Genomic DNA, 26,686 nt, shown 5'->3' on the forward strand with positions numbered 1-26,686 from the left:
AGATCACCTCTCATTCTTCTAAACTCCAGTGTATACTGGCCCAACTTGTCCAACCTTTCCCCATAAGATAACCCCCTCATCCCAGGAATCAGTCGAGTGAACCTTCTCTGAACTGCCTCCAAAGCAATTATGTCCTTTCTTAAATAAGGAGACCTAAACTGCGCACAGTATTCTAAATGTGTTCTCACCAATGCCCTGTACAACTGTAGCAAAATATCTCTACTTTTATATTCCATTCCCTTGCAATAAATGACATTCCATTTGCCTTCCTAATCACTAGCTGTACCTGCATACTAACTTTTTGTGATTCATGTACAAGGACACCCAGATCCCTCTGTATCTGAGTTCTGCAATCTTTCTCTCTTTAAATAACATACTGCTTTTCTATTCCTCCTGCCAAAATGGACAAGTTCACATTTTCCCACATTATACTCCATCTGCCAAATATTTGCCCACTCGCTTAACATATCTATGTCCCTTTGCAGACTCCTTATGTCCTCTTCACAACTTGCGTTCCTACCTGACTTTGTGTCATCAGCAAATTTAGCAACCATACGTTCGGTCCCTTCATCCAAGTCATTGATATCGATTGTAAATAGTTGAGGCCCCAGCACTGATCCCTGTGGCATTCCACTCATTACATCTTGCTTCCTGGGGCCACCGTGTGGAAGGTGGCAGTAAATGCGCAGAGTTCCTCAAATGGAGGGAGAGGGCAATATTGCGTCGTCCTCTCACTCCAGAAGGCCCCAGAGACTTACCTGTTCAAGGCTTCAGTCTCAGACGAGGCTGTCCCACCGCAGGACCATTCGGATTCTGCTCTTTGTATTGCTGGGCCTTCTCTTGATGAGGGAAATCCCACTAACAGTGCAGTGTGCATCTATAATGGGCCCAGAGCTGGGGAAATGGATTGAGGCTGGGGTAGACATGGAGGGGCAGGCAGAAGTACTGCCCTGCTAAAACTCCACCCTGAAGAAAGGAAATCCCCCCTCCCCCCCAATAATGTCAGATAGGGAGGAAATGTTGAGAGCGCCCTATTATTTATAATTAACTGGCCAGGATACTGAAACCAACTATGAGCTGGTCAAATTTGCCAATGACGCAAACATGGGGAGAGCAGTAGAGACAGAGGCTGCAGCAAAAGGATTTAGATCACCTATGCAATTAGACAGATACATAGCAAATTGAATTCATTGGTGGTAAATGTAAAGTATTACACATAGATCGAAAATATGGGACATGAATGGAATTGAATTAGTAGAGGAAGACTTAGAAAAGCACCAGGGAAAATATCACTTTCAATGTCCAGATAATGTGGCAAATCTAATAGAAATCTGGGACAGAAAGCCAGAACAGTAGAACACCTATCTACAGAATTATGCTAAGGTTTTGAAATCCATTAGTCAGACACACTTTTGGTCAATTTTGGTCACCATGTCAAAAATAAGGATTTACTTTCATTTGAAAGGATACCGAAAAGTGCAACAAGATTGAACGCGTGAAAAATTATGGAAAAATATTGAAGAAGCTTCACCTTAAACAACCTCATAGTCTATAAATAAAGGCTTTGAATTCCCTTGAGAGCCTGCCATACTCCAGCATGCTTCCTGCAGAACCCACTGGAAAAAGGCAGGGATCTGGCTTTTGTCAAGTTTTGTCCAATTCCTGGATTTCCCAATTGGGCTTGTAAGAGATGCCTTGGAAGGCTGGTGATGTCAGGGGTGGCCTGGAGCGGAGCTTGGAGCAGGGATTCTCTGCGCCGGAAGTTCTCGCTTCACGGCTCAGTCGGGACCCAGCGTAGGAGTGGAGGTTGGTAGGTTGAGAGTGATAAGGTGCACTGACCTCCAGATAGGCGCATGTGGGCTCCACCTGGCTGGGAGTCTAGTCGAGTCCAGTGAAAATCTGGACCAGCCTTCTTATGCAGGATGCCAAGTTGATACAGCTAATAGGCTCTTGAGGGAGGCTAGGCAACCACTCTCATGGTGATCAGACATTGGATATCTGTCTGTATAAGGCAGGTGGACATCAGAGATATGCCTGTAGTTGTGTGATCGCCTGCCTATTCCATGCAAATTAGGTGCTGACCCCCATCAGAGTTTATCAGTGAGTCAGTGATCCTGGCATAACTGCCGAGAATGCTGTCCACAGATTTTCAAAGCCATGGTGTTAAATTGAATATTATTACATGGCATGGATTAATAAAGAATTAATTCTTCAAAATAAGACAGATTACATAATTGGAAATTACTGCAAAGTAAATTTAAAACGTATATATCAAACAACTTTACTCAGTGATAAATGTTTGGAATAATTTACCAAGCAAGATAACAGAGGCAAAAACATTAGGAATTTCAAAATATAGTTGGATGTCTTGATGATGGAATCAATTTACTAATTAGAGGGCTGAGCTTCATTGGGCTAAATGGCCTTTTCATATACCTGACTTCTCCAAGATCACACAGAAAAGTACAGGTGAGGAAGGCCATTCAGCTCAACTATTTCATCCTTCCCTAGGATCCTATGGTCCCACCGTCAGAGCATCCAGCTACCTCGTGAATGATTCCAGAATTTTTGGCACCAATACCCTACCCTGAAAACCATTCCAGCTGTTAATCACTCTTTGTGTGAAAAACTGTTTCTTGACATCAGTCCTGACCTTGCCTTTTACTAATTTGTACCTACATGCTCTTCAGGCTGAAGGTTAATGTCTTCTATTCAACTTTGTATCTCACCCCATAAGGCCACTTCTCATTCACTAATTTCAAGGCTGAAGATTTGAGTTTTCCCAACATTTCCTTATAACTCAGTTATCTGATTCTAGCAATCAGCTTTGTGGCCTTTTTCTGCAACTACGCTTGGATTTTTCCCTTCTGCTTCAGTGATCAGAACTGAACGAGTCCTTAAGGTGTAGCCTGACCAGACACTACAGATTCAGCATAAGTGCCTCAGACATATACTCTACTGATTTGGCAATACAGCTCAACATTCTGTTTGCTTTGTTGATGTTGCTCTATAATCACTCCTAGACCTCTCTCCCCATGTCCGTTCAACACCATTCGTTGAGTAGGTATGTTCCCCATTTTTTTTTCAAGGTGTAACATGTTCTGCATTGAATTTTATCTGCCATAATTCTACCTACTTGTGAATTTTTCCATAATTCTTATGGAAATTATAACTCCGTTATCTGATACTAGCAATCAGCTTTGTGGCCTTTTTCTGCATCTACACTTTCTGAATCAAGGTCGTTTATGTAGATGAGAAACAGTTCAGGCCCCAGCATTGATTCCTGTGGCATTCCACTCAGTTCATCTCCCCAGCCCGACATCACTCCCCTAACTAGTACTCGATGCTTCTCTTTCAGCCAATTCCTTATCCATTACAAAGTTTTTCCTAGAATGCTCACTTTTGCTAACAGACCAGATAACAAACCATCTAGAGATGGGAAATATCAAAAAATAGTCAGCATCGATTTCTAAAAGGAAGGTCATTTTAATCAACCTTATTAAATTCTTTGAAGAGATAACAGAAGGTGTAGAAAGGGGCAATGCCTTGTATGCTGTATACATGGGTTTTCAGAAGGCCTTCAATAAGGTGGTCACATAAGAGACTCATGACAAAGGTCAGGGCACGTGGAGTCAGGAATCAGGTAGCAAAATGGATTGAAAGATGGTACAGAATAGAAGGCAGAGGGTTGGACTGGTGGGAAATAGTGTCCAGCAGCGATTGGTGCTGGGACCACTGCTGATCACCATATACATAAATGATATGGACTCAAATTGGAGGCGTGGGGGTAAATTTTAACCCAGAGCTGGGAAAAGGGCAGGGGGAGGGGGGAATTCCTGACAGGAAACCCGGAAGTACAGGCTTCCCGGATGTCCTTGGATTTTGATGTAAGGACGTTTTTTTTTGTCGGTTTCCTGGCAACAGGCCATCCAGATTGACAAGCTGGCCGTCAGTCGGCCAGGAGAAGAGCCAGGAAGCGGATGCAAGCTGCAAGTCTTAGATGTGGGGAGGGGGGGTCGGTCATCAGGAGGATCGGTCATCAGTGGTTTGGGGGGGGGGGGAAACGGTCATGGGTCGTCGGGGGTCACCAGGATGTTTGGAGATTGTGGTGGGGGTTAGAGATTGTTGTGGGAGGAGAGGGTCGGTTGATCGCACGTGTGGGATCACTGCAGGTAGGCTTGTTGGGCCTGGGGGAAGCATTCCTGTTCCTCCGGGCCCACAAGCAGTGCAATAAAGGCACTTGCTTGCTGAGCTGGGTCTTCTTGCCTCCTCTCGTGGTGTGAAGCAGAAGGCCTGGGAATCCCAGCCCCCAGGAGTAAAAAATAAAAAAGCTGTCAAAATGGAGACTCGCAGCCTCCTTAAAAGCTTTTACTGTCCGACCCGCCTCCTATGAGCAGGTTTGTTCACTTGCCCCTCGACCCGCCTCCATTAAAACCAGAAGTAGGCCAGTTGGAGTTGGGTTTTAGTTTTTTACAAATTTAACCTTCCCGCTCACCCCCAACACATCTATTCGTGGGGTTAAAATTTAGGCCATGGTGTCAAATTTTGCAGATGATACCAAATTAAGGGGTACAGCTAATAATGTGGAGGACTGCACCAAAATACAAGTAGACATAAACAGGCTTGTAGCGTGAGCAGCAAAATTGGAAAAGGAAATTGTATATAGCAAACTGTGAGGTGGTTTATTTTAGTAGGAGGAATAAAGATGCCACTTACTCCTTGGAAGGTAAGAAACAAAATGGGGTAGAGGAGCAAAGAGATCTGAGAATACAGATATATAAATTGTTAAAAGTATCAATAGAAGTTGATTACATAGAATGTACTGCACAGAAACAGGCCATTCGGCCCAACAGGTCCATGTGGTGTTTATGCTCCACATGAGGCTTCACATGAGCCTTCTCCCTCTGTACTTCAACTAACGCTATCAGCATATCCTTCCAGTCCTTTCTCCCTCATGTGTTGATCCAGCTTCCCCTTAAATGCATCTATGCTAGTCGCCTCCACTACTCCTTGTGGTAGCGAGTTCCTCATTCCAACCATTCTCTGGGTAAAGAAGTTTCTCTTGAATTCCCTATTGGATTTATTAGTGACTATCTTATATTTTTGGCCCCTAGTTCTGGTCGCCACTACAAGTGGAAACATCGCCTCTCGTCTACCCTGTCAAACCCTTTCATAATCTTAAAGACTTCTATCAGGTCACCCCTCAGCCTTTTTTCTGGAGAGAAGAGCCCCAGACTGTTCAATCTTTCCTGATAGGTATAACCTCTCAGTTCTGGTATCATCCCAGTAAATCTTTTTTGCACCTTCTCCAGTACCTCCATATCCTTTTTATAATGTGGAGACCAGAACTGTTCACAGTACTCCAAATGTGGTCTAACCAAGGTGCTATACAAGTTTAACATAACTTCTCTACTTTTTAATTCTAGAATGAACTCCAGTACTTGGTTTCCTCTTTTTATGACCTTATTAACCTGCATCGCTACTTTTAATCATGTGTTCCCCCCCCCCACCCCACCAGATCCCTCAGCTCCTCTACCCTATTTAGACTCTTAGTCCCCCATTTAGATAAAGCCATAAAGAGTGCAAACAAAGTACTGGGGTTCACTTCTAGAGGAATAGAATAGAAAAGCAAGGAGGTAATAAATTTATATAGATCCTTGTTTTGATCACACTTGGAGTACTGTGTGCAGTTCTAGTCTCCATATTACAAAATGTATATTGAAGCACCGGAGAAAGTGCAGAAAAGATTTATAAGCATGTTACCAGAATTGAGAGGCTACAACTTTTAGGAACGATTGTGCAGGCTGGGGCTCTTTTCTCTGGGGGGCAAAAAGGGAAGACTAAAAGGAGTCCTGATAGAGGTCTTTAAAATGATGGAGTTTGATAGAGTGGATGTGGAGGAACTATTTCCATTTGTGGGTGAATCCAGAAAAAGGGGGCATAAATATAAGAAAGCCACTAACAGATCAAATAAAGCATTTAGAAGGAATTTCTTGACTCAAGTGGTGAGAACTCGATGCATTTAAGGGAGGCTTGCTACATACATGAGTACAGAGGGAGTAGAGGGAAATGGGGCCAGGGTGGAAGAGATCATTAGAGTGGGAGGAGGCTCGTGCGGAGTATAAACATCGGCCTAGACCAATTGAATCGAATGGCCTGTTTGACATGCAGAGCTTTGTTAAAAGCTCTCTGGAAGTCCTGTTTCACTACATTATATAGGGCTTTCCGCTGTCCATTTGGGTTACTTTCATGTAGGTAGTCCTCAAGTTTGTTCCTAATGATCCATTCCGTTATTCTTGCCACTTTTTGATGTATGGTTAATGGGCTTGTAGCAACCTGGGTTTGTTACTGTCTTTTTAAACTAGGTACTACATTGGCTTGTTTCCAATCCAGTGGGACCACTCCTGTATTTATTGGCTCCTTCATGATAACCGTCAGCACTTCATAGATTCTGTCCCCAATCTCACTTAGAAATTTAAGGTATATACTGTACATCCCTAGGGATTTATTGGTTTGTGAAACCTCTTGAACCTAGAACGAATGAATGTATGTACTTGCATTTATATAGCACCATTCACATCCTCAGGACATCCCAAAGTGCCTTACAGCCAGTGAAGTACTTTTGAAGTGTTGTCATTTTTGTAATGTAGGGAAACGCTGCAGCTGATTTGTGCACAGCAAGGTCCAACAAACAACAATGAGATAAATGACCAGATAATCTGTTTTGAGTGATGTTGATTAAGGGGTAAATGTTGGCTAGGACACCAGGGGAACTCCCCTGTAGGACCTTCATGCAATGATGTCAAAGTCACTAGGTTTGGTTGTAGAATTTTCTGTGATGGGTGGCATACTGCCAGTGTTGTCTCCAGTATTTTCTTACGGGAGCACTTATCTGTTTGCTCTTACAATCAGGAAATTGATTGTGGTGCGGAAAACATGGAAAGGTCGGGAGCTAATATTAAGAAACTGGAGTTAAAACATATAAACAGGAGGGCAAAAAAATCTGTGACCCTTCTGACACACTCCTGCTGTAAGTCCAGAGCACTGCCTTCCCTGCTGACTTCCCGAGGGGGCTTGTTTGGAGCACAACTTCCATCCACCCCAAACAAGGTCATTTGTGTCAGAAGTGGCATTGTTGGGGGAGAGAGATCCAAGGCCGGGGGTTTCCTTATCCCAACCTGATGGACTAATATGCCTATTCATTTCTCCAACGACCTTCAGCTTTGCTTGTAGTAAGGCGGAACGCAGTGGCCATGCTGCCGCCAACGATGGGACATACTGCCAGTTGAGGCTGGTGTGGGTCTACCTGCCCAATGGCTGGTGCATCGACCGGCCGTTTCTGAACCTCACCAAGGCGGTGCTGACCTCCCTATGGCTCGGAGACTAGAGGGGATTCCTGGGGCTGGCCGCCTATCTGGAATTAAAATGAACCCGCTCAATCTACGTGAAGGAAGAATCCATCTCCTGACGAACAATATGAACACTTTGCACCGCACTTCAGAAAGGACAGCAACACAACTCTTCTTAAAGGGACAGTGTATATGTAAATAGCCCAGTCTTTATAGGGGAATTTCACTTCCCCAATATATTAATCCTCTTTAAGCATTTTTTTGTTTTTTCCTCTACTCTCCTGAAGTCACTGACTCTCACTGTGGTACGGTTCCCCTGGCACTAAATCTTGCTGGGCCATGGTTCCCCTGGCACTGATTCTCTCTTGGGGACAGTTCCCCTGGCACTGACTCGCTGTGCTTTGGTTCCCCTGGTGCTGTGTCTCGCTGTGGTACGGCTCCCCCCGGCACTGACTGTCTCCCCCGAGGGACGGCTCCCCCCGGCACTGACTGTCGCCCCCGAGGGACGGCTCCCCCCGGCACTGACTGTCGCCCCCGTGGGACGGCTCCCCCCGGCACTGACTGTCGCCCCCGAGGGACGGCTCCCCCCGGCACTGACTGTCGCCCCCGAGGGACGGCTCCCCCCGGCACTGACTGTCGCCCCCGTGGGACGGCTCCCCCCGGCACTGACTGTCGCCCCCGAGGGACGGCTCCCCCCGGCACTGACTGTCGCCCCCGAGGGACGGCTCCCCCCGGCACTGACTGTCGCCCCCGAGGGACGGCTCCCCCCGGCACTGACTGTCGCCCCCGAGGGACGGCTCCCCCCGGCACTGACTGTCGCCCCCGAGGGACGGCTCCCCCCGGCACTGACTGTCGCCCCCGAGGGACGGCTCCCCCCGGCACTGACTGTCGCCCCCGAGGGACGGCTCCCCCCGGCACTGACTGTCGCCCCCGAGGGACGGCTCCCCCCGGCACTGACTGTCGCCCCCGAGGGACGGCTCCCCCCGGCACTGACTGTCGCCCCCGAGGGACGATTGTCCATATGTGAGCCAGGACAATGTCACGTCATGTGATTGAACCTACCAATGTCAAGCAGAGTTGGCAGCCCTAGTTCCCTCCCAGCAAATGCATCCCTGCATGTGTGCCAGGATGTTGCCCCTGCAAATTTTTGGGGCCAAGAACTCCCAGGAAATTAACACCTTAAAGCAGTCTTAAAAGTTGGGAGAAAGAGGGCTGTGGTGATACCCGTGTTAGAACGGAAGTGCATAAAGTAATGAGTTGCAGGTTCGATTTCCCACTCTGCTGGGCGGAGGAGGGGCTGACTGGAAGTTGACTGTGACTCACCCTCACCTCTCGGCCATAGAAACTGCATGGGCCTTGGGGGGGAAAAGGATGTGGGCCCTCACAGTGGATTGCTTATCACTTTTGCTGTTGCACAAATTCTTGGGAGTTTGAGAGAAAGTAGTGCAATATACAATAGTCAGTAATTCAGATCTCTATAATTGGATGATGTAGTTGTTTTAGACTAAGCCTGATGAGAACTTAATTTTGCCAAAGGCTAAGTTGATTGCAAACAGAACCTGCTTATTCAGGTGAAATTTCTGAAAATAGCCAAATCCATTACAGAAGTCATTGTATGTTTTTGGACATTTTCACTTAATGTTTCACCAGATTAACTGTATGGTGTGTATCCAGAATCACTAGTGAACTGTCGTAACTCTGGTAATTTCCTCACTTGTGATGCAGCATCAGACCATTGTGATGCTGCAATCACAAAAGAACAATGAAGAAACACACAAAATGTTGGCAGGCTCGCAGATGTCTTCATCTCATGAAAAATCAAAGTAAACCCACTGTGGGGAATGCACTGCTGAAATGAAATTTAATGAAAGTCAGCGCTAAGCCAGCAGATGATGTGGGAAAATGTCAGAACTGCTGCTTGGCACGGACACATCATCACATGTTTTTCCGAGCACTCTGAAAACCAGCATGGCAACCAAGTAATGGCTCTGACATCCCGATAGCGAGAGGGCCATTGCAATATAAAAATTGCGATGCCCCATGAAAGGTAAATCGAATTATTTAGATGTTAATAGCTGGTAACAAACGAGGTTGGGCTTTTGTTGGCTCACCCTGCAGCACCACTTTAACCTAAAAAAATTACATATTCATAAGGACTAAACAAATGCCCGTAGGAGAAGACTGAATTATGAAAAATATTCTGACTGGTGGACTGTCCCAAATTTTGTAACTATTGGTTGTGAGTTGTCTAGTCAGACCATAACGTTCTTATACCCCACCCAGATACAGCAACCTTCCTGTAGAATGCCATCTTGGAAAATTATGCTGCTTAATTATCCAAAACACCTGTTACTGTATGGAGGGGAGAGAGAGTGGAGAACAGAGGCTCTAAGGTACTTTCATGGAATGTAAATTAGTCTTAGAGCTATGCTATATTTCTTCAACAATAGCAAACCAAACTTTGTGTTGTCCGGCAAAATTGGACTGTGATCTTTAATTGTATCAACAATTGGTCAGATCCCACATTTATTACACGTGGTATTTTTAAATGCAGATTGATGCAGAGCATTACAAAAATGTACATCCCAGCTGTAGCTCTGTTCCTACAGTAGTCATGATGTGGAGATGCCGGTGATGGACTGGGGTTGACAATTGTAAACAATTTTACAACACCAAGTTATAGTCCAGCAATTTTATTTTAAATTCTTGTGAATTTAAAATAAAATTGCTGGACTATAACTTGGTGTTGTAAAATTGTTTACAATTGTTCCTACAGTAGTCAGACATGACAGAAGCACTTTATCCAGAAGAGCTGTCTGTAAACATCAATAGTTCTCAATAATTAATCACTTTGGTTGCAGCAGAAGTTTTTTTTGGCTAATTAAACTAAAACCAGATAATTATCATTCTCAAGATTCACACCTGACATCTGTGACTTTGTTGAAACATTGGACAGCACCAGCTTGCTCAAAGTAGTTTTGTTACAGGTAGTGTTTCCCCAGCCAGGGCTGCATGTGCGAATATACTCTGGTCCCACACAGTTCACACATCTGTTGGGGATACAATACCCTTAATGGATTCACTTAGAAGTATATAAAACAAGGTTTTGGAGTCTCAGTCTAGTGGTGAGTTTAAGTGAGAAGAATATAGTTTGTGTCTTCATGCTGAAGCTATCGCATTGAATTGGTGAGAAACAGATGGGGTGTATACAAAATAATAAACCTGTGCCCGACTGAGTTTTTCAAATCTTACATTATTGGTTTTGCAATTTGATTTTAAGAGAACTTCATACAATGTATTTTTGTACTGAGTTTCATGATGCTGTATTTAAAATGTGTAAGTCAGGGATCTGACCTGTTGGTATAACTAGTGATCACACTCCAATTCCACAGAGCATCTCTGATGAAGAAAAATAATCCAGCAATGCACATCCACATGTCTAATTACATTTCATAAAACTTTGTTAAAATCCCTATGCCCCCTTTTCTCCAAGCATCTGTTACAGATGTTTGGATAAATGTACAGTGTAGATATCTAAAATGGCACTAAAATATTGCACAGGGGTTGAGGCCAAGAACTTTTTTTTTCAGTGCTCTGATTGGACAACTCGTGCACAACCATTACAAAATTAGGACCTCATTGAGCTGAATGAGGAATAGAAAAGATAGGAGATGAAGTGGCAATATTGGTAAAAGAGGGAATACATGATGTATGGAGAGTTGAGGTAGACAAGGAAGGGGTACAGACAGACTCAATATGGTTGGAGCTGAAAGATTAGAAAAAAGGACTTGTTACATTAGATGGGGAATATTACAGACCTTCAAATTGTGGAAAAGAAATGGAAGAGAAAACCTGCAGTCAGTTTAGAGAGATGAGTAGGTAGAACAAAATTATTGTTCTGGGACATTTTAATTATCCGTTTATTGATTGGGACAGAGAGGGAGTAAATCTAGAAAAGGGAATGGAATTCCTAAAATGTGATCTAGGAGTACAGGTTCATAGCTCCTTGAAAGTGGAGTCACAGGTGGATAGGGTGGTGAAGAAGGCATTTGGCATGCTTGGTTTCATTGGTCAGAACATTGAATACAGGAGTTGGGATGTCTTGTTGAAATTGTACAAGACATTAGTAAGGCCACACTTGGAATACTGTGTACAGTTCTGGTCACCCTATTATAGAAAGGATATTATTAAACTAGAAAGAGTGCAGAAAAGATTTACTAGGATGCTACCGGGACTTGATGGTTCGACTTATAGGGAGAGGTTGGATAGACTGGGACTTTTTTCCCTGGAGAGTAGGAGGTTTAGGGGTGATCTTATAGAAGTCTATAAAATAATGAGGGGCATAGATAAGGTAGATAGTCAAAATCTTTTCCCAAAGGTAGGGGTGTCTATAACGAGGGGGCATAGATTTAAGGTGAGAGGGGAGAGATACAAAAGGGTCCAGAGGGGCAATTTTTTCACTCAAAGGGTGGTGAGTGTCTGGAACGAGCTGCCAGAGGCAGTAGTAGAGGCGGGTACAATTTTGTCTTTTAAAAAGCATTTGGACAGTTACATGGGTAAGATGGGTATAGAGGGATATGGGCCAAGTGCAGGCAATTGAGACTAGCTTAGTGGTATAAACTGGGCAACATGGACATGTTGGGCCGAAGGGCCTGTTTCCATGTTGTAAACTTCGATGATTCTATGATTACCTTTCTCAACCAATATGTTAGGCTTACAAGGGCAGAGATGTTGCTAGATCTGGTTATGAGTGATGAAATAGATCAGATTGGCAGGTAAGCACCTTGGGAATAATGACCACAATATGGTAAGGTTTACCATACGAGAATCAGAAAAAGTCAGGGAAAAACTAGAACACCAGATTGCGGATTTCAAGCTGAGGTGAGGTGAAATGAGAAATTGGCACACAGGACTGTAGAGCAGCAGGGGGATGATTTAAAAGAGATTGCATAAGTACAGAATTAGTACATTCTATTAAAAAGAAAGCTACTAATAGTTTAGGGATGCCATGAATAAATAGAGGTTAGAAACTAATTAAAATTGAAGAAGAGGGCCTATGAGCACTATAAGAATAATAAAGATGAAAAAACTAAAGGAGGATATGAAAAATTAAGAGGTTTAGAGTCCGATAAGGAAAGCAGAGAGAATAGGAGGGAAAAAATTCAAAAAACGTCAAAACAGTGAAGTATTTTACAAGTATATCAGTAAAAAGGGAATTGTTAAAAGTGAGGTGGAACCCCTGAGATGAGAGGATTGTCAATTTGTAGATGATCAAAAAATGGTGGAGGTATCTAAAGTCTTTTGGTTGGCCTTTACTACAAAGAAGGAAATTGGAGAAGAGGTGAATCCTGAAGTTGTAGAGGTGAGCAATATTATGATGGATAAAAGGAAAATTTCAGATAAGTTAGTCAAGCAAAGGGAGACAAAATGCCAGAGCTCGATGGGACACATCCTAGAATCCTGAGGGTGGTGAGGAAGGAAATTGTCAAGGTCCCAGAAATTATGGGGGTGAAATTTAACTTCAGTGGGGGCGCAAAATGGGCGTTAGCAGATTGGCCGTCCATTATACACTACGTCTGATTTTCCCCGCCCTCACTGATGTTGAATTTCAACCTGATATTTCAGTTTATTGAGTGTAGATGTGTGCCAAAGGACTAGAGAGTGGCCAATGTAGTACCCATTTTTAAAAAGGGACACTGAGCTAATGCGGGTCATTATAAACCAATTTGCTTAATGTCTATGGTAGGGAAAATTTTAGAGTCTTTAATTAAGGATAAAATTATCACATATCTAGATAAAGAAAAAAAAGTAGCCAGCATAGGTTTCAAAAGGGACAATTGTGCTTGACAAAGCTCATAGAATTCTTTGAGGAGGTAACAGATATGTTAGATTGGAGAAGGGCAGTGTACATGACTTTAGGAAAGCCTTTTTCAAGGTACCACATGAGAGATTACTAGAGAAGATTAATGAGTATAGAATTAGGGGGAGGATAGTAAACTGGATTAAAAATTGATTAGTAGGGAGAAAACAAGAGAAAGAAATTGGCCCCCACTGCACTCATTTTTCTGGGCGCAAAATGGGGCCAAAAACATCAATTTAACAGTGCTGCCTCCAGGTTCCAAGGGCGCCTGAAATAGGTCCGACCCCATATTGGCTCGGGCAATCCTTCAAGTGTCCCTGGCGGTTGCCAAAAACAGGCGTTAGAAGCTTGTTTTAGGACCCCTCTGGGAAATTGGGTACCACTCAGGTTTTCCTGGCGTGGATGCGGCCTAGCTAACGGCTGTCACCAAAAAGGTACGTAATTTTTTTTAAAACCGCCCCTGCATTTGCCGCCTCCCATCCCGTTCTCCTTCTTCCCTGGATAGTTGCCTGAGGGCCGCTGCTGGTGAGGCAGGTGGTCCAAATTGGAATGCTGGCAATGGGCAACCTTCCTCTGGAGACATGACAGGAGCCGGTAGCTCACCCAAATTATTCAAATGAGGCCGGAGGCCCAATTTTGGGCGAGCCTCGGGCCTCCCATTTGGGGTGCATGCTCAGTACACGCCGTCTGTCCTGTGCCCAAAAACGGGCCACAACCAATTTTTATCCCAGAGAGTAGGAATTAAGGGCAGGTCTCAGGAGTGATTGGAAGTGGGTAGTTCTGGGGTCACTTCTGTGTATATTGATGAGTTGGATATAGGCCTAGAGGGAGTGCTTGTGAAAATTGCAGAGGTATAGTTAATTCTTTAGAAGATTAAAGGAAAATGCAAAGGGATATTAATAAGATGGGGGAATAGGCTAAAAAGTGGTAGATGGAATTCAATGTACATAAGTGTGAGGTGATGCATTTGGCTTTTATAAAAAAAAGCAGTAATTGTACTCAATGAAAGTAGGATCGGTGCTGTGGAAGAGCAGAAGGATTTGGAAGTGCAGGTTCACAGGACATTAAAGGCAGCACCTCAGCTTGATAAGGCCAGTGAAAAAGCTAATGAAATTCTAGGATTTATCTCGAGGTATAGAATGTAAAAGCCAAGAGGTAATGATGAGCCTATATAAAACCATAATAAGACCTCAGTTAGAGTACTGTGTGCAGTATTGGGCTGCACACTGTGAAGGATATTGAGGCTATACAGAGCATGTAACGCAGATTCACCATGTGCAATACTGAGCTCCATAACAGTGGTGTTCGGTATGTTAGCCACTAGCCACATATGGCTAATTGGGAATCCAGATGTGGCTAATAGCATTTCTGATTATTAAATTAAAAAATGAGCCATTGTCATTGGGCATGCAATCTCAATACTTGAATTCGTACGGCATATGCATGTGTACTTTAACCTTTTGTGTATTTGTTGGTAACATGGTGTGATAAAAAGTGAAGTGTATGAGTGTTTTTTGACCATTGTGTGCGCTTCACTTCCTTGGTTACTGAATGGTGGTGGACGTTTGCTAATTAAATATACATGTGAAGCATATTTACCTGTATTGTGTGAGTGTATGTAAGGCATTTTCTACTATAATTAGTGCATATGGCTAAAATGGTTTTGCCATAGCCACATCTGTAGGTAGTCAGCAATTTTTATTGGACAATACTGCTCCACACTATTGGATGGATATTGAGGCTTTAGATAGGTTACAACACAGATTAGCGAGGAGACTGCATGGTATAGGGAAGTAGAAATACGAAGAAAGACTTGAAAAATTGGGTCTTTTTTCATTAGAACACCACAGATTATGGGACAATAGGATAGACCTATTTAAAATTATGAAAGGATGGGATAGGGTAGATAGAAGCAGACTGTTTCCAGCACTTGAGGGCTCAATAACAAGAGGCCACAGATACAAGATTAAATCTAAGGAGTGGTGTGGGAAAGAGGGGTTCCATTTCATGGGACATTGGCACCAGTACTGGAATAGGAAGGAACTGTACCCTTGGGACAGGCTCTACCTGAACCTGTAGGGCGGTCACAAGGACTTTAAACCAGTAAAAAGGGGGGAGGGCTCAGGTGGAAAAGGTAGTATAAATAATAATTCTAAAATAAACGGAAAAGGAAGAGAGTAGAGTCATAGTCAGAAATTATGCTTTAAGGCAATACAGGTAAAGGAAAAAGCTAAAAGATGTAAAGTAATTAAATTAGGAGAGAGAAATAAGAAATGTGTGGGGGAAAAAACATCAGAGCAGAAGAAAAAGTTAGGGTGTGTGGCCCAAATAAGCGTTCTTTATACAAACGCAGAGTATAAGGAACAAATTGAATGAATTACAGGCGCAAATTCAACTTGGAGGGTATGACACGGTAGCCATTACTGAGACATGGCTGCAAGACGGTCAGGACTAGGAACTGAATATACCAGGTTATAAAGTCTACAGGAAGGATAGGGAAACTGGTAGAGGGGGAGGAGTAGCCTTAGTGATTAAGGATGAAATTACTTTCATGATAAGAGAGGATAAAACATAGTAGGAGCAGGAGTCTGCCATACGGCCCCTCGAGCCTGCTCAGTCATTCATTAAGATCACGGTTGATCTTTGACCTCAACTCCACTTTCCTGTCCGATCCCCAGATCCCTTGATTCCCTTAGAGTCCAAAAATCTATCGATCTCAGTCTTGAATATACTCAACGACTGAGCATCCACAGCCCTCTGGGGTAGATAATTCCAAAGATTCACGACCCTCTGAGTGAAGAAATTCCTCCTCATCTCAGTGCTAAATGTCTGACCCCTTATCCTGGGGCTGTGTTCCCCAGCTCTCAACTCTCCAGCCAGGGGAAACATCCTCTCAGCATCTACCCTATCAAGCCCTCATAGAATCTTATGTTTCAATGAGATCACCTCTCATTCTTCTAAACTCCAGAGAATATAGGCCCATTCTACTCAATCTTTCCTCATAGGACAACCCTCTCATCCCAGGAATCAATCTAGTGAACCTTCGTTGTACTGCCCCTAAGGCAAGTATATCCTTCCTTTGATAAGGAGACCAAAACTGTACACAGTACTCCAGGTGTGGTCTCATCAAAGCCCTGTACAGTTGCAGCAATACGTCCTTACTCTTGCACTCCAACCCCGTTGCAATAAAGGGTCAACATACTATTTGTCTTCCTAATTACTTGCTGTACCTGCATGTTAACTTTCTGTGTTTCGTGTACAAGGGCACCCAAATCCCACTGAACACCAACATTTAATAATTTCTCACCATTTAAAAAAATTCTGTTTTTTTCTATTTTTCTTACCAAAGTGAATAACCTCACATTTTCCCATATTCAAGACTGAGATCGATAGATTTTTGGACTCTAAGGGAATCAAGGGATTTGGGGATCGGGCAGGAAAGTGGAGTTGAGGTCAAAGATCAACCGTGATCTTAGTGAATGACTGAGCAGGCTCGAGGGGCCGTATGGCAGACTCCATCTGCCACCTCCTTGCCCACTCATTTAGCCTGTTGCTATCCCTTTGCAGACTCTTTACGTCCTCTTCACAGCTTACTTTCCCACCTAACTTTGTAACGTCAGGCAAACTTGGTCCCTTCATCTAGGTCATTAATATAGATTGTAAATAGCTGAGGCTCAAGCACTGATCCCTGTGGCACTAGTTACAGACTGCCAACCTGAAAATTATCTGTTTTCTGTCCGGTCACCACTCCTCTATCCATGCTAATATATTACCCCCAATCCCATGAGCCCCAGTTTTGTGTAACAACCTCTTATATGGCACCTTATCGAATTCCTTTTGAAAATCCAAAGTTACTACATTCACTGGTTCCCCTTTATCTACCCTGCTGGTTACACTCTCAAAAAACTCCAGATTTATCAAACACTATTTCCCTTTCATCGAACCGTGTTGACTCTACCTAATCATATTATGATTTTCTAAGTGTCCTGTTACTATATCTTAATAATAGATTCTAGCATTTTCCCTACTATTGATGTCAGGCTAACTGGCCTATAGTTCCCTGTATTCTCTCTCCCTCCTTTCTTGAATAGCGGGGTTACATTTACTACCTTCCAATCCATGGGGACCGTTCAAGAATCTCGGGAATTCTGGAAGATCAAAACCAATGCATCCACTATCTCTGCAGCCACTTCTTTTAAAACTCTAGGATGTAGGCCATCAGGTCCAGGGGATTTGTTGGCTTTTAGTCCCATTTAATTTTTCTAAAACTTTTTCTTTACTAATCTTAATTACTTTAAGTTCCTCCCTCTCATTAGACCCTTGGTTCCCCAATATTTCCAGTATGTTTTTTGTGTCTTCTACTGTGAAGACAGATTTAAAATATTTGTTTAATGTCTCTGCCATTTCCTTATTCCCCATTACAATTTCTCCTGCCTCAGCCCCTAAGGGACCCACGTTTACTTTCGCTAACAAGACATATGCAAGCAATGGAGACTTTATGGGTAGAATTAAGAAATAGAAAAGGATTTAAGACTATAGTGGGAGTTGTGTATAAGCCTCCTGGTAGCAGCTGTGAAATGGCAGAATGTATAAATGCAGAGATTAGACAAACATGTAGTTAAGACAGTGGTTTTAATGGGGGATTTTAACTTTCATGTGGGATAAGCAGACAAGCTCATGTCAGAAAGGTAGTGAATTTCTTCAGTGAGTTCAGGACAACTTTCTGCAACAATATGTCCTAGAACCAACAAGGGGTTAGGCCCCTTGTTTACTAATTTACCATTAGTAAACAGCCGAATGGTGCGTGAACATTTATCTAATAGCGATCATAATATGATCGAGTTCAACGTTGTGTTTAAAAGGGAGAAACCCGTATCAGCTACTAAGATTCTAAATTTAGGTAAGGCTGACTTCAATGGGATGAGATAGAGACTGTCCAGTAAACTGGGCAAATCTGTTAATAGGTAAAATGACAGAAGATCAGTGGAATTGTTCAAAAAAGAATTTAAGGTAATATAGAATCAGTTTATGCCCCTAAGGGGCAAGAGCTCTACATGCCAAAAAAAACAGGCATGGACGACAAAAGAAGTAAGGGACAAAAATACCACAGATCCTGGCGAATGGTTGAGATACAAAGAACCGCAAAGGGTGACAAAGCAGATAGTAAGAGCTACAAAGAGGGAGTATGAAAAGAAGCTTGCAAGGGATATCAAAATCAACACAAAAAAATGTTACAATTATATTAGGAAAAAGAGGGTGGTCAAGAGCAATGTGGGCCCCTTAAAAACTGATAATGATGATATTGTAAATGAAAATAGGGGCATGGCAGACATGTTAAATAATTACTTTGTGTCAGTATTTACAGTAGAGGAAGAAGATAGCATGCTGGGAAACTAATTTTGAATCAGGGATGGGGACTCACCATAATCAACGTAAGCAAATGTACAGTAATTAAGAAAATAATGGTATTAAAGAAAGACAAAGCCCCAGGACCAGATGGTTTCCATCCTAGGGTTTTAAAGGAAGTAGGTGATTTCACTGCAGATGCCCTAACAATATTTTTCCAAAGTTCAGGAACTGTTCCTTTCGACTGGAAAATTGCACATGTCATTCCACTATTTAAGAAAGATGAGAAGGAAACCAGAGAATTATAGATCTGTTAGCCTAACATCTGATGTTGAGAAATGACTAGAGTCTATAATTAAGGATCGAGTGTCTGAACATCTTGAACATTTTCATCTGATCAGAGAGAGCCAGCATGGATTTGTAAAGGGTAGGTCATGCCTGACGAACCTGATTGAATGAATGTTTTGAAGAGATGACTAAAGTAGTGGACAGTAGACTGTCTATGGATGTTGTTTATATGGACTTCCAGAAGGCATTCAATAAAGCCCCTCATAAGACACTGTTAGCAAAAGTTGAAAATCATGGAATTGAGGGCAAATTATTGACCTGGTTAGGAAATTGGCTGAGCGGTAGGAGACAGGGTAGGGATAATGGGCAGGTACTCAAATTGGCAGGATGTGACTAGTGGGGTCCCACAGGGATCTGTGTTGGGGCCTCAACTATTCACCATATTTATTAACAACTTAGATGACGGGATAGAGAGCCTCGAATCCAAGTTTGCCGATGACACAAGAATAGGCAGCATCATAAGCAGTGTAGATGGAAGTATAAAATTACAGAGAGATATTAATAGATTAAGTGAATGGACAAAACTGTGGCAAATGGATTTCAATGTAGGCAAGTGTGAGGTCGTCCACTTTGGACTTAAAAAGGATAGATCAGAGTACTTTTTAAATGGTGAAAAGCTTGAAACAGTGGAGGTCCAAAGAGACTTATGGGTCCATGTACATAGATCATTAAAATGTCATGGACAGTTACAGAAAATAATCATAATGGCTAATGGAATGCTGGCCTTTGTATCTGGAGGACTAGAATACAAGGGGGTAGAAGTTATCAGCTATACAAAGCCCTGGTTAGACCACACCTGGAGTATTGTGTTCATTCTGGGTACTGCACCTTAGGAAGGACACATTGACCTTGGAGGGAGTGCAACCTAGATTTATTAGAATGAGACCTGAACTCCAAGGGTTAAATTATAAGGTGAGATTACACAAACTAGGTTTGTATTTCCTGGAATTTAGAAGATTAAGGGGTGACTTGATCGAAGTTTTCAAGATATTAAGGGGAACCGATAGGGTAGATAGAGAGAAACTATTTCCGCTGGTTGGGGCATCTAGGACTGGGGACATAGCCTAAAAATTAGAGCCAGGACTTTCAGGAGTGAAGTTAGAAACACTTCTACACTCAAAGGATGGTAGAAGTTTGGAACTCTCTTCTGCAAATGGTAGTTGATGCTAGCTCAATTGTTAATTTTAAATCTGAGATTGGTTGATTTTTGTTAACCAAACGTATTAAGGGATATGGGGCTAGGGCAGGTTTATGGAATTAGGTCATAGGTCAGCCATGATCTCATTGAATGGTGGAACAGGCTCGAGGGGCTAAATGGCCTACTCATGTTCCTATGTTCCTAAATGTAATGGGTTTAGAACAGAGAGCGGGAGAAACTTCTTTACACCCAGAGTTGTGAGGCTGTAACATTCATTTCCAAGGTTATTGGTTGAAGCAGGAACTATGTCAACATCGAAGATTAGATTGGGTAGTCGGATGAAGGAAAGGGGGATATAGGGAGATGGGAACAGGTTGGATAGGATTACAAGAGAAAGGAAGTCTTACTACAATTGTACAGGGCTTTGGTGAGACCTCACCTGGAGTAGTGCGTACAGTTTTGGTCTCTTTATATAAGGAAGGATATACTTGCCTTAGAGGTGGTGCCATGAAGGTTCACTAGATTAATTCCTGGGATGAGAGGGTTGTCTTATGAGGAGAGGTTGAGTAGAATAGGCCTATACTCTCTGGAGTTTAGAAGAATGAAAGGTTATCTCATTGAAACATGTAAGATTCTGAGGGGGCTTGACAGGTTACAGGCTGAGAAGTTGTTTCCCTTGGCTGGAGAGTCTAGAACTGGAGGGCGTAGTTGCATGGTAAAGGGTCAGCCATTTAAGACTGAGATGAGGAGGAATTTCTTCACTCAGATGGTTGTGAATCTTTGGAATTCTCTACCTCAGAGGGCTATGGATGCTGAGTCATTGAGAATATTCAAGGCTGAGATAGATAGATTTTTGGACTCCAGGGGAATCAAGGGATATGGGGATTGGGCAGGAAAGTGGAGTTGAGGTTGAAGATCAGCCATGATCCGATTGAGTGGCGAAACAAGCTCGAGGGGCCGTATGGCCTACTCCTGCTCCTATTTCCTATTTTCATATGGTAGATGTACTTGCTCATGTGGAGGGTGAACACTGACATGGACTGGTTAGGCCAAATGTTTTTTCGTGTTGTAACTTCTGTGTATTCCAATGAATGGCAAAAGACTGGAGATGAAACTGTTGAATACATTTTCCAGGAGTGAAATTCATCTTGGGTACTCGAGCAAAATGGGCGATAGCAAATTGGCAATCCGTTCTACATCCTGTCGGATTTTCTTTTCCAATGGATATGTTGATTGCTTGTTTTGCGCTACCGCCTAATACAAATTTCTACTCCGGTGGGGTTGCTTTTGCACTCACAAATAGGAATATTTAATTTCTGATGGCAGATCTATGTAACTATTCTGTAGTGTTTAAGGGGTGGGGTTAGTACTTCAGATTACATTTTATTAAGTATTGGCTACTTAGTTGGGAAAAGAACGGGGGGGGGGGGGGGGGGGGGAAATTAGGGGATTTTTTTTTAGGCAGCGAGTTGTTACGATCTGGAATGCACTGCCTGACAAGTTGGTGGAAGCAGATTCATAGAATCATAGAAAGGTTACAGTATGGAAAGAGGCCATTCGACCCAAGAGCAATCCACCTAGTCCCACTCCCCCGCCCTATCCCTGTAGCCTTGCACATTTTTTCCTTTCAAGTACTTAATATTCAGTAGTAACTTTCAAAAGGGAATTGGCTAAATACTCAAAGGTAAATTTGCGGGGCTGAGGTAAGAGCAGGGGAGTGGGACTAATTGGACATCTCTTTTTCAAAGAGCAGGCATGATGGGCCGAATGGCTGCCTTCTGTGCCATAAGATTCTATGATTCTATAATAGTTTTTTTAAATGTGAGTACTGTGATTTTTTTTTTCAAAATACTTCTCATCCTTCTTTAAATCAGGGGCCCAAGACTTGGATCGCATTCGTTTATCCACCTATAGGACGGCATGTAAGCTCCGATTTGTACAGAAAAAGTGCAACTGTAAGTATGCCTCATTCCACAGGATAATAAGTGTGCAATATTGTTTGGTTGTCTGATCCCAGGCCTGCCAAGCCACTTTTAAACTGACTTAAGAGATTCAGGAGAGAAACCCGAGTTCATCCACACTAAGATTTTTTTAAAATTCCTACACCTGCAACAACTTATGGAACCTTTAACATAGTAACATCCCAAGCTATTTTATAGAGGAGAAATGAATGCCAAGCAGTAGTAGAAGAGTCAAAGGAGGTGACCAAAGACATAGTCAAAGGGCTAGGTTTTGAGGGGACTTAAGGTGAGGAGAGAACTGTGAGGCCGATTTAGTTTAGAGGGAGATTTCCAGACTATAGCAAAAATATGGGTGAAGACTGGGTCAGCGAAGGTAATGGGGAGGGTGCACAGGAGGCCAAAGTTAGAACAGCAGAGAGCGTATGCTGTGTAGGGCTGGAGGAGGTTGTAGAGGCAGGGTGTGAAGCTGTGGAGAAATTTATAGAGAATTTTGAGTTCATTGAAAGGCATTTGATAAAATTCCACATGAAAGCTATTAGTTAATCTCAAAGCTGTAGGAATTCAGCTGAGAATGGATAAGAAATTGGCTGAAGGTTAGAAAACAACAAGCACTAGTTAGAGGAGCTTTGTCAGGGTAGGTAGAAGTATTCAGTTGGATGTCTAAAGGCTTAGTGTTAGGACCACTACTTTTTCTAATTGACATAAATGACATGGACTCAAATTCAATGTAAAGTGGTCATATTTGCAGATTGGACAAAATTGGGAGGGGCAGTGGAGTCTTGAGGAGGCAGCTCTGAAATTAGAGTGAATTGAATATATTATGTAGGTGGGCAGAACAATTGCGGATGAAATTTAATGAAAGTACTACATGTAGGAAGGACAAATGGGTAACAGATATACCCAGTGAATGTTGTTGAAATAGCTGAGGATAAAGCTGAAAATCATCTAAGACTCTTCGTTGACTCGATGCTGAACGTGTCTAACTAAGGCAGAGCAGCAATCAACAAAGCCATAGAATGTTGAACTACATAGCCAAAGTAGTAGAATACAAGTCAGAGGAAGTTGTGATTAAGCTGATTGGACCACACTATGACAAATGTGACTTGGTCTGGTTGCCGAAATGCAAGGGAGACATTCAAGCACTAGAGCCAGTACGGAGAATTGCCATGGAGCTGATCCCTAATGGCAAAGGTCTGAGTTATGAGAAATGACTGGGGAAAACAGGGCTTTTCAGTCTGGCAAGGAGACATCTGAGAGATGACCTTTATAGAGGTATATAAGGTAGTTAAAGGAATGGAGAAGGTAGATTTGAAACATTGCTTTAAACTAAATACGACAAGGGAACACAGATTCAAGCTAATTAAAGGCAGATTAGGACTGATGTGTGGAAATTCTTCTGCACACAGAGTGACCAACATTTGGAACAGACTTCCGTGAAGAGTAATGGAAGCGATTCTTTTAAGAAACGATTGGATACTGAAATGAGGGAATTGTAGATCTCTCTGAATGAATGAATTGTGGTGGGTGAAATGACCTTCCTCGTCTGTAATTATCTTGTGACCTTATATTAGGGGACAGAATACCAGTTGAGGTCAGCAGTAATAGGCAATTGGGACTTAGTGCATGATAGTATGCAGGCAGACGAGTTTTGGACACATTGAAGTTTATGTAAGGTGGAACGCAGCTGGGGAGCAAGGAAAAAGCCAAGCTTGGAGATGACAACGGTCTAGATGAGAGTTTCACTGGAGGTGGGGCTAAAGTAATGGAGGGGGTGGGTGATATTGCAGAGCTAAAAATTTCAAGTCTTGGTGATGAATATGATTTGGGGTTTGAAGCTCAGCTCAGGACCCAACAGAACACCAAGGCTGTGCACTGTCAGATTTAGCCTGCACAAGCAGGAGGGCAGGAGGATTAAATTGGAGGCTAGGGTGTGGAGTCTTGGCAGAAGCCAAACAGAATGACTTGTTACCAGTGTTGAACTGGAGAAACTTCTCACTCATCCATAACTTGACGTCACACAAATAGTATGTCATGTCAGACAAGCAGCACAGTCGTGGCCATGGAGCTAAGGATAATGGTGGAGTGATAGAGCAGGGTGTCGTACAGGCTATTTCAGGTGTGCTGGTTGGAAAGAGGTCAAGAATGCAGGAGCTGTGTCTTATGGAGAAGATTAGCCTGATAAACGAGAATGGAATCCTGGGACGCCTCAGACCTGATCGTACAAGAGGAAGGAGGAAGAGTTATTGCAGGTTATGTTGGGATAGCTAGGAGTGAGAGCAGTGCTACAAGAGTGAAAAACATTGAACACTACAGAAAGGTTGAGGAGTGCAAGAAAGGATAGTGCACCATAATTTCAGTCTGAAAGGAAGCCATTGGTGACTTTGATCAGGTCAATCTTGATGCTTTAAGAAGGGTGGAAACTGGTCATAATGGAGGAGAAGCTACAGAGTGATATGAGTTTGGGGGACTGGTGAGAGGAGGCTGCGGATAGTCAAGAATGGAGGATGGGCAGCCAGGCTCAACTGCCTCCATTTTTATGAAACTTATCCACCTTTTTCTCTTTTTCTTGTTTAGTGCACTTGGTAGATGTCTGGAATATTATAGAGGCATTCAGAGAAAATGGGCTCAATACAATGGATCCAAATGCTGAACTCAGTGTGGCTCGCTTAGAAGCTATCATCTCCACAATAGTTTACCAGCTGAACAAACGAATGCCAACCACCCATCAGATAAATGTCGAGCAGTCCATTAGTTTACTGCTGAACTTTCTGCTTGCTGCCTATGATGGGTAAGTTTTAGAGCAGTTTTTCTTTGCACATTCATCTTGGTTTTTGAATTTGATTGGAGGTCCCAAACTTGACTGCAGTTGTCCAGACCTACTGGCTCTTTTAACAGTCACGTGAAAGCAAGGCCTGAGCCTGGGTTGTTGTATTTTTTTGTCCTGTTCCAGCCCTCTACTGTTTATTTGTGAAATTCAACAAAAGAAAATTGAACATGAGTTTTTTTTTTAAATGTATTAGTGATTTTATTCTGTATTCTGGGAAAAAAATAGCCTGAACACTGGCAGAACTCCCAGACTTTGTGCAGTTTCTGTTAGTATAAAATGGCATGATATAACAATGCCAAAAGCAGTAAACAATCTCTTTGTATGATCTCTGAATGGTTGCTGTCAGTGAGTGGAAAATATTCACTCTGAAATGTATTCCCTTTTTTAATGAAATTGTGACAGAGAGTTTGCGGGAGAGAAGTATTTCACAAGACACACTTCTAGTATGATACGGAGCCAGTCTATTGAATTCCCATTGTAGATTCCAAAATATTTTCTGTAATATAATGGTACAAAATGTTTTAATGCCAGCCATTTCAAAGAAGGATCAGAAGAATGTGTAAAACCACAGAATATTCTGAATGGGGTGAAATGTGATTTTATTTTTGAAGCAGAAATGCTACTCATTTCTAAGAAAATTCACAAGTCCTAAAAGACAGTGTGGCCGATTTTCATATATACACCACATTCGGTGGGCGAAGCCATTGCACCACCTACCCAATGGCACTAGTGAGAGTCCTGAACCATTTTCATGGTCAAGCCTTATTTTAATTATCGGAAGTGTGCGCTTGAAGGAGGCATTCTGGGGGTGGGTATGAGGGACCGACAGCAAGCCCCACAAAAATCAATGCACCAATGCCACAGGTTTATTCAGCATTTTTGGAACAGCCTGCAGTGGTCCCTTTAAGGACGGCTGTATTGCCGCTCAGTGCACAGTTCCATTGGGTGTAGCGCATGCTCCTACAAATAGCATTGGACCCTGGTTTAAATATTTCAGTAAGGCTGGCGCCTGTTCTGGGTGGAAGCACTGGCTACCAATTTTGAGGTCCCGCACAAAAATCAAGTCTGCTGACCAGCAGCTGGCCAGTGGGTGATTGTTTTTTAAAAAACAATTTTTGACGGCCTACCACCCCATTTTTCAGCGTGAATGGGGTGGAAATGACCCGACAACCCCTCCCTACAATGTGGAGTAGTTAAATGGATATTCAGCAATTTCATGGTACAATACTTTTTAAATCATTTTACTGTATCATGCTGCAGGAAAAGCATTTCTCTTGTTTCCTAGTAAAAATGTGAGCAAGCTATTTATTAAGCTGCTGTTGGAACAAAATTCTCTCCAGTTGTCCAAGAGACTGTATTTTGTAAGTGAGTGTTTTAGAATGATGCATTCTTTTGCAGTCAAATATTTTTTGTGATGTTTGTACAAGGACAGCTGAGCATTAAGGAGTTGATTTTAACCCTACCCGCCTGACAGAAACCGGGTGGGTGGGCAGTTAAAATCGTTCGGGTTATTTACCAGCCCTGGAACCTCTGGGAGCTTACTGGTTGCAATTTTTACCTGCTCAACTGAGCAGGCGACAAGGACACCCGCCAAAAACCGGCGTGATCCTGATTGACATCTGCGTGTCAGGTATGAATGTCACCATCAGGACCCAACTGTAATTTCAACTCAACGGTCTGAATGGGAAGCTGCAGTTAAGTTCTTATTCTTTGTGAGGCCAGGAGGAGGAGGCTTCTTTGGGCCCCACAAGGAAAGCTAAGAACTCCCCTGCTATGGACCCTTCCCCCTTGTCAATTGTATAGGATCTATAATCTTAGCAAGGTTGGTTACTGAAGAACAACGAAAGAAACTCTGAT

The 26,686-nt window shown here is 42.8% G+C and overlaps 1 protein-coding gene across 12 annotated transcripts in view; it reads left to right on the plus strand.

The window, feature by feature from the left end:
• Positions 1-26,686, plus strand: part of dtna (dystrobrevin, alpha) — a 199,490-nt gene that overhangs the window by 38,941 nt on the left and 133,863 nt on the right. For all 12 annotated transcript variants that reach the window (XM_067979894.1, XM_067979851.1, XM_067979859.1 and 9 more), the window contains exons 3-4: positions 21,916-21,996; positions 24,577-24,790. In XM_067979894.1, coding sequence (XP_067835995.1) covers positions 21,916-21,996; positions 24,577-24,790 — 295 coding nt within the window. The remainder of the gene's footprint in view (positions 1-21,915; positions 21,997-24,576; positions 24,791-26,686) is intronic.

The sequence above is a fragment of the Heptranchias perlo genome, chromosome 3, assembly GCF_035084215.1.
Source record: "Heptranchias perlo isolate sHepPer1 chromosome 3, sHepPer1.hap1, whole genome shotgun sequence".
NCBI lineage: Eukaryota > Metazoa > Chordata > Chondrichthyes > Hexanchiformes > Hexanchidae > Heptranchias > Heptranchias perlo.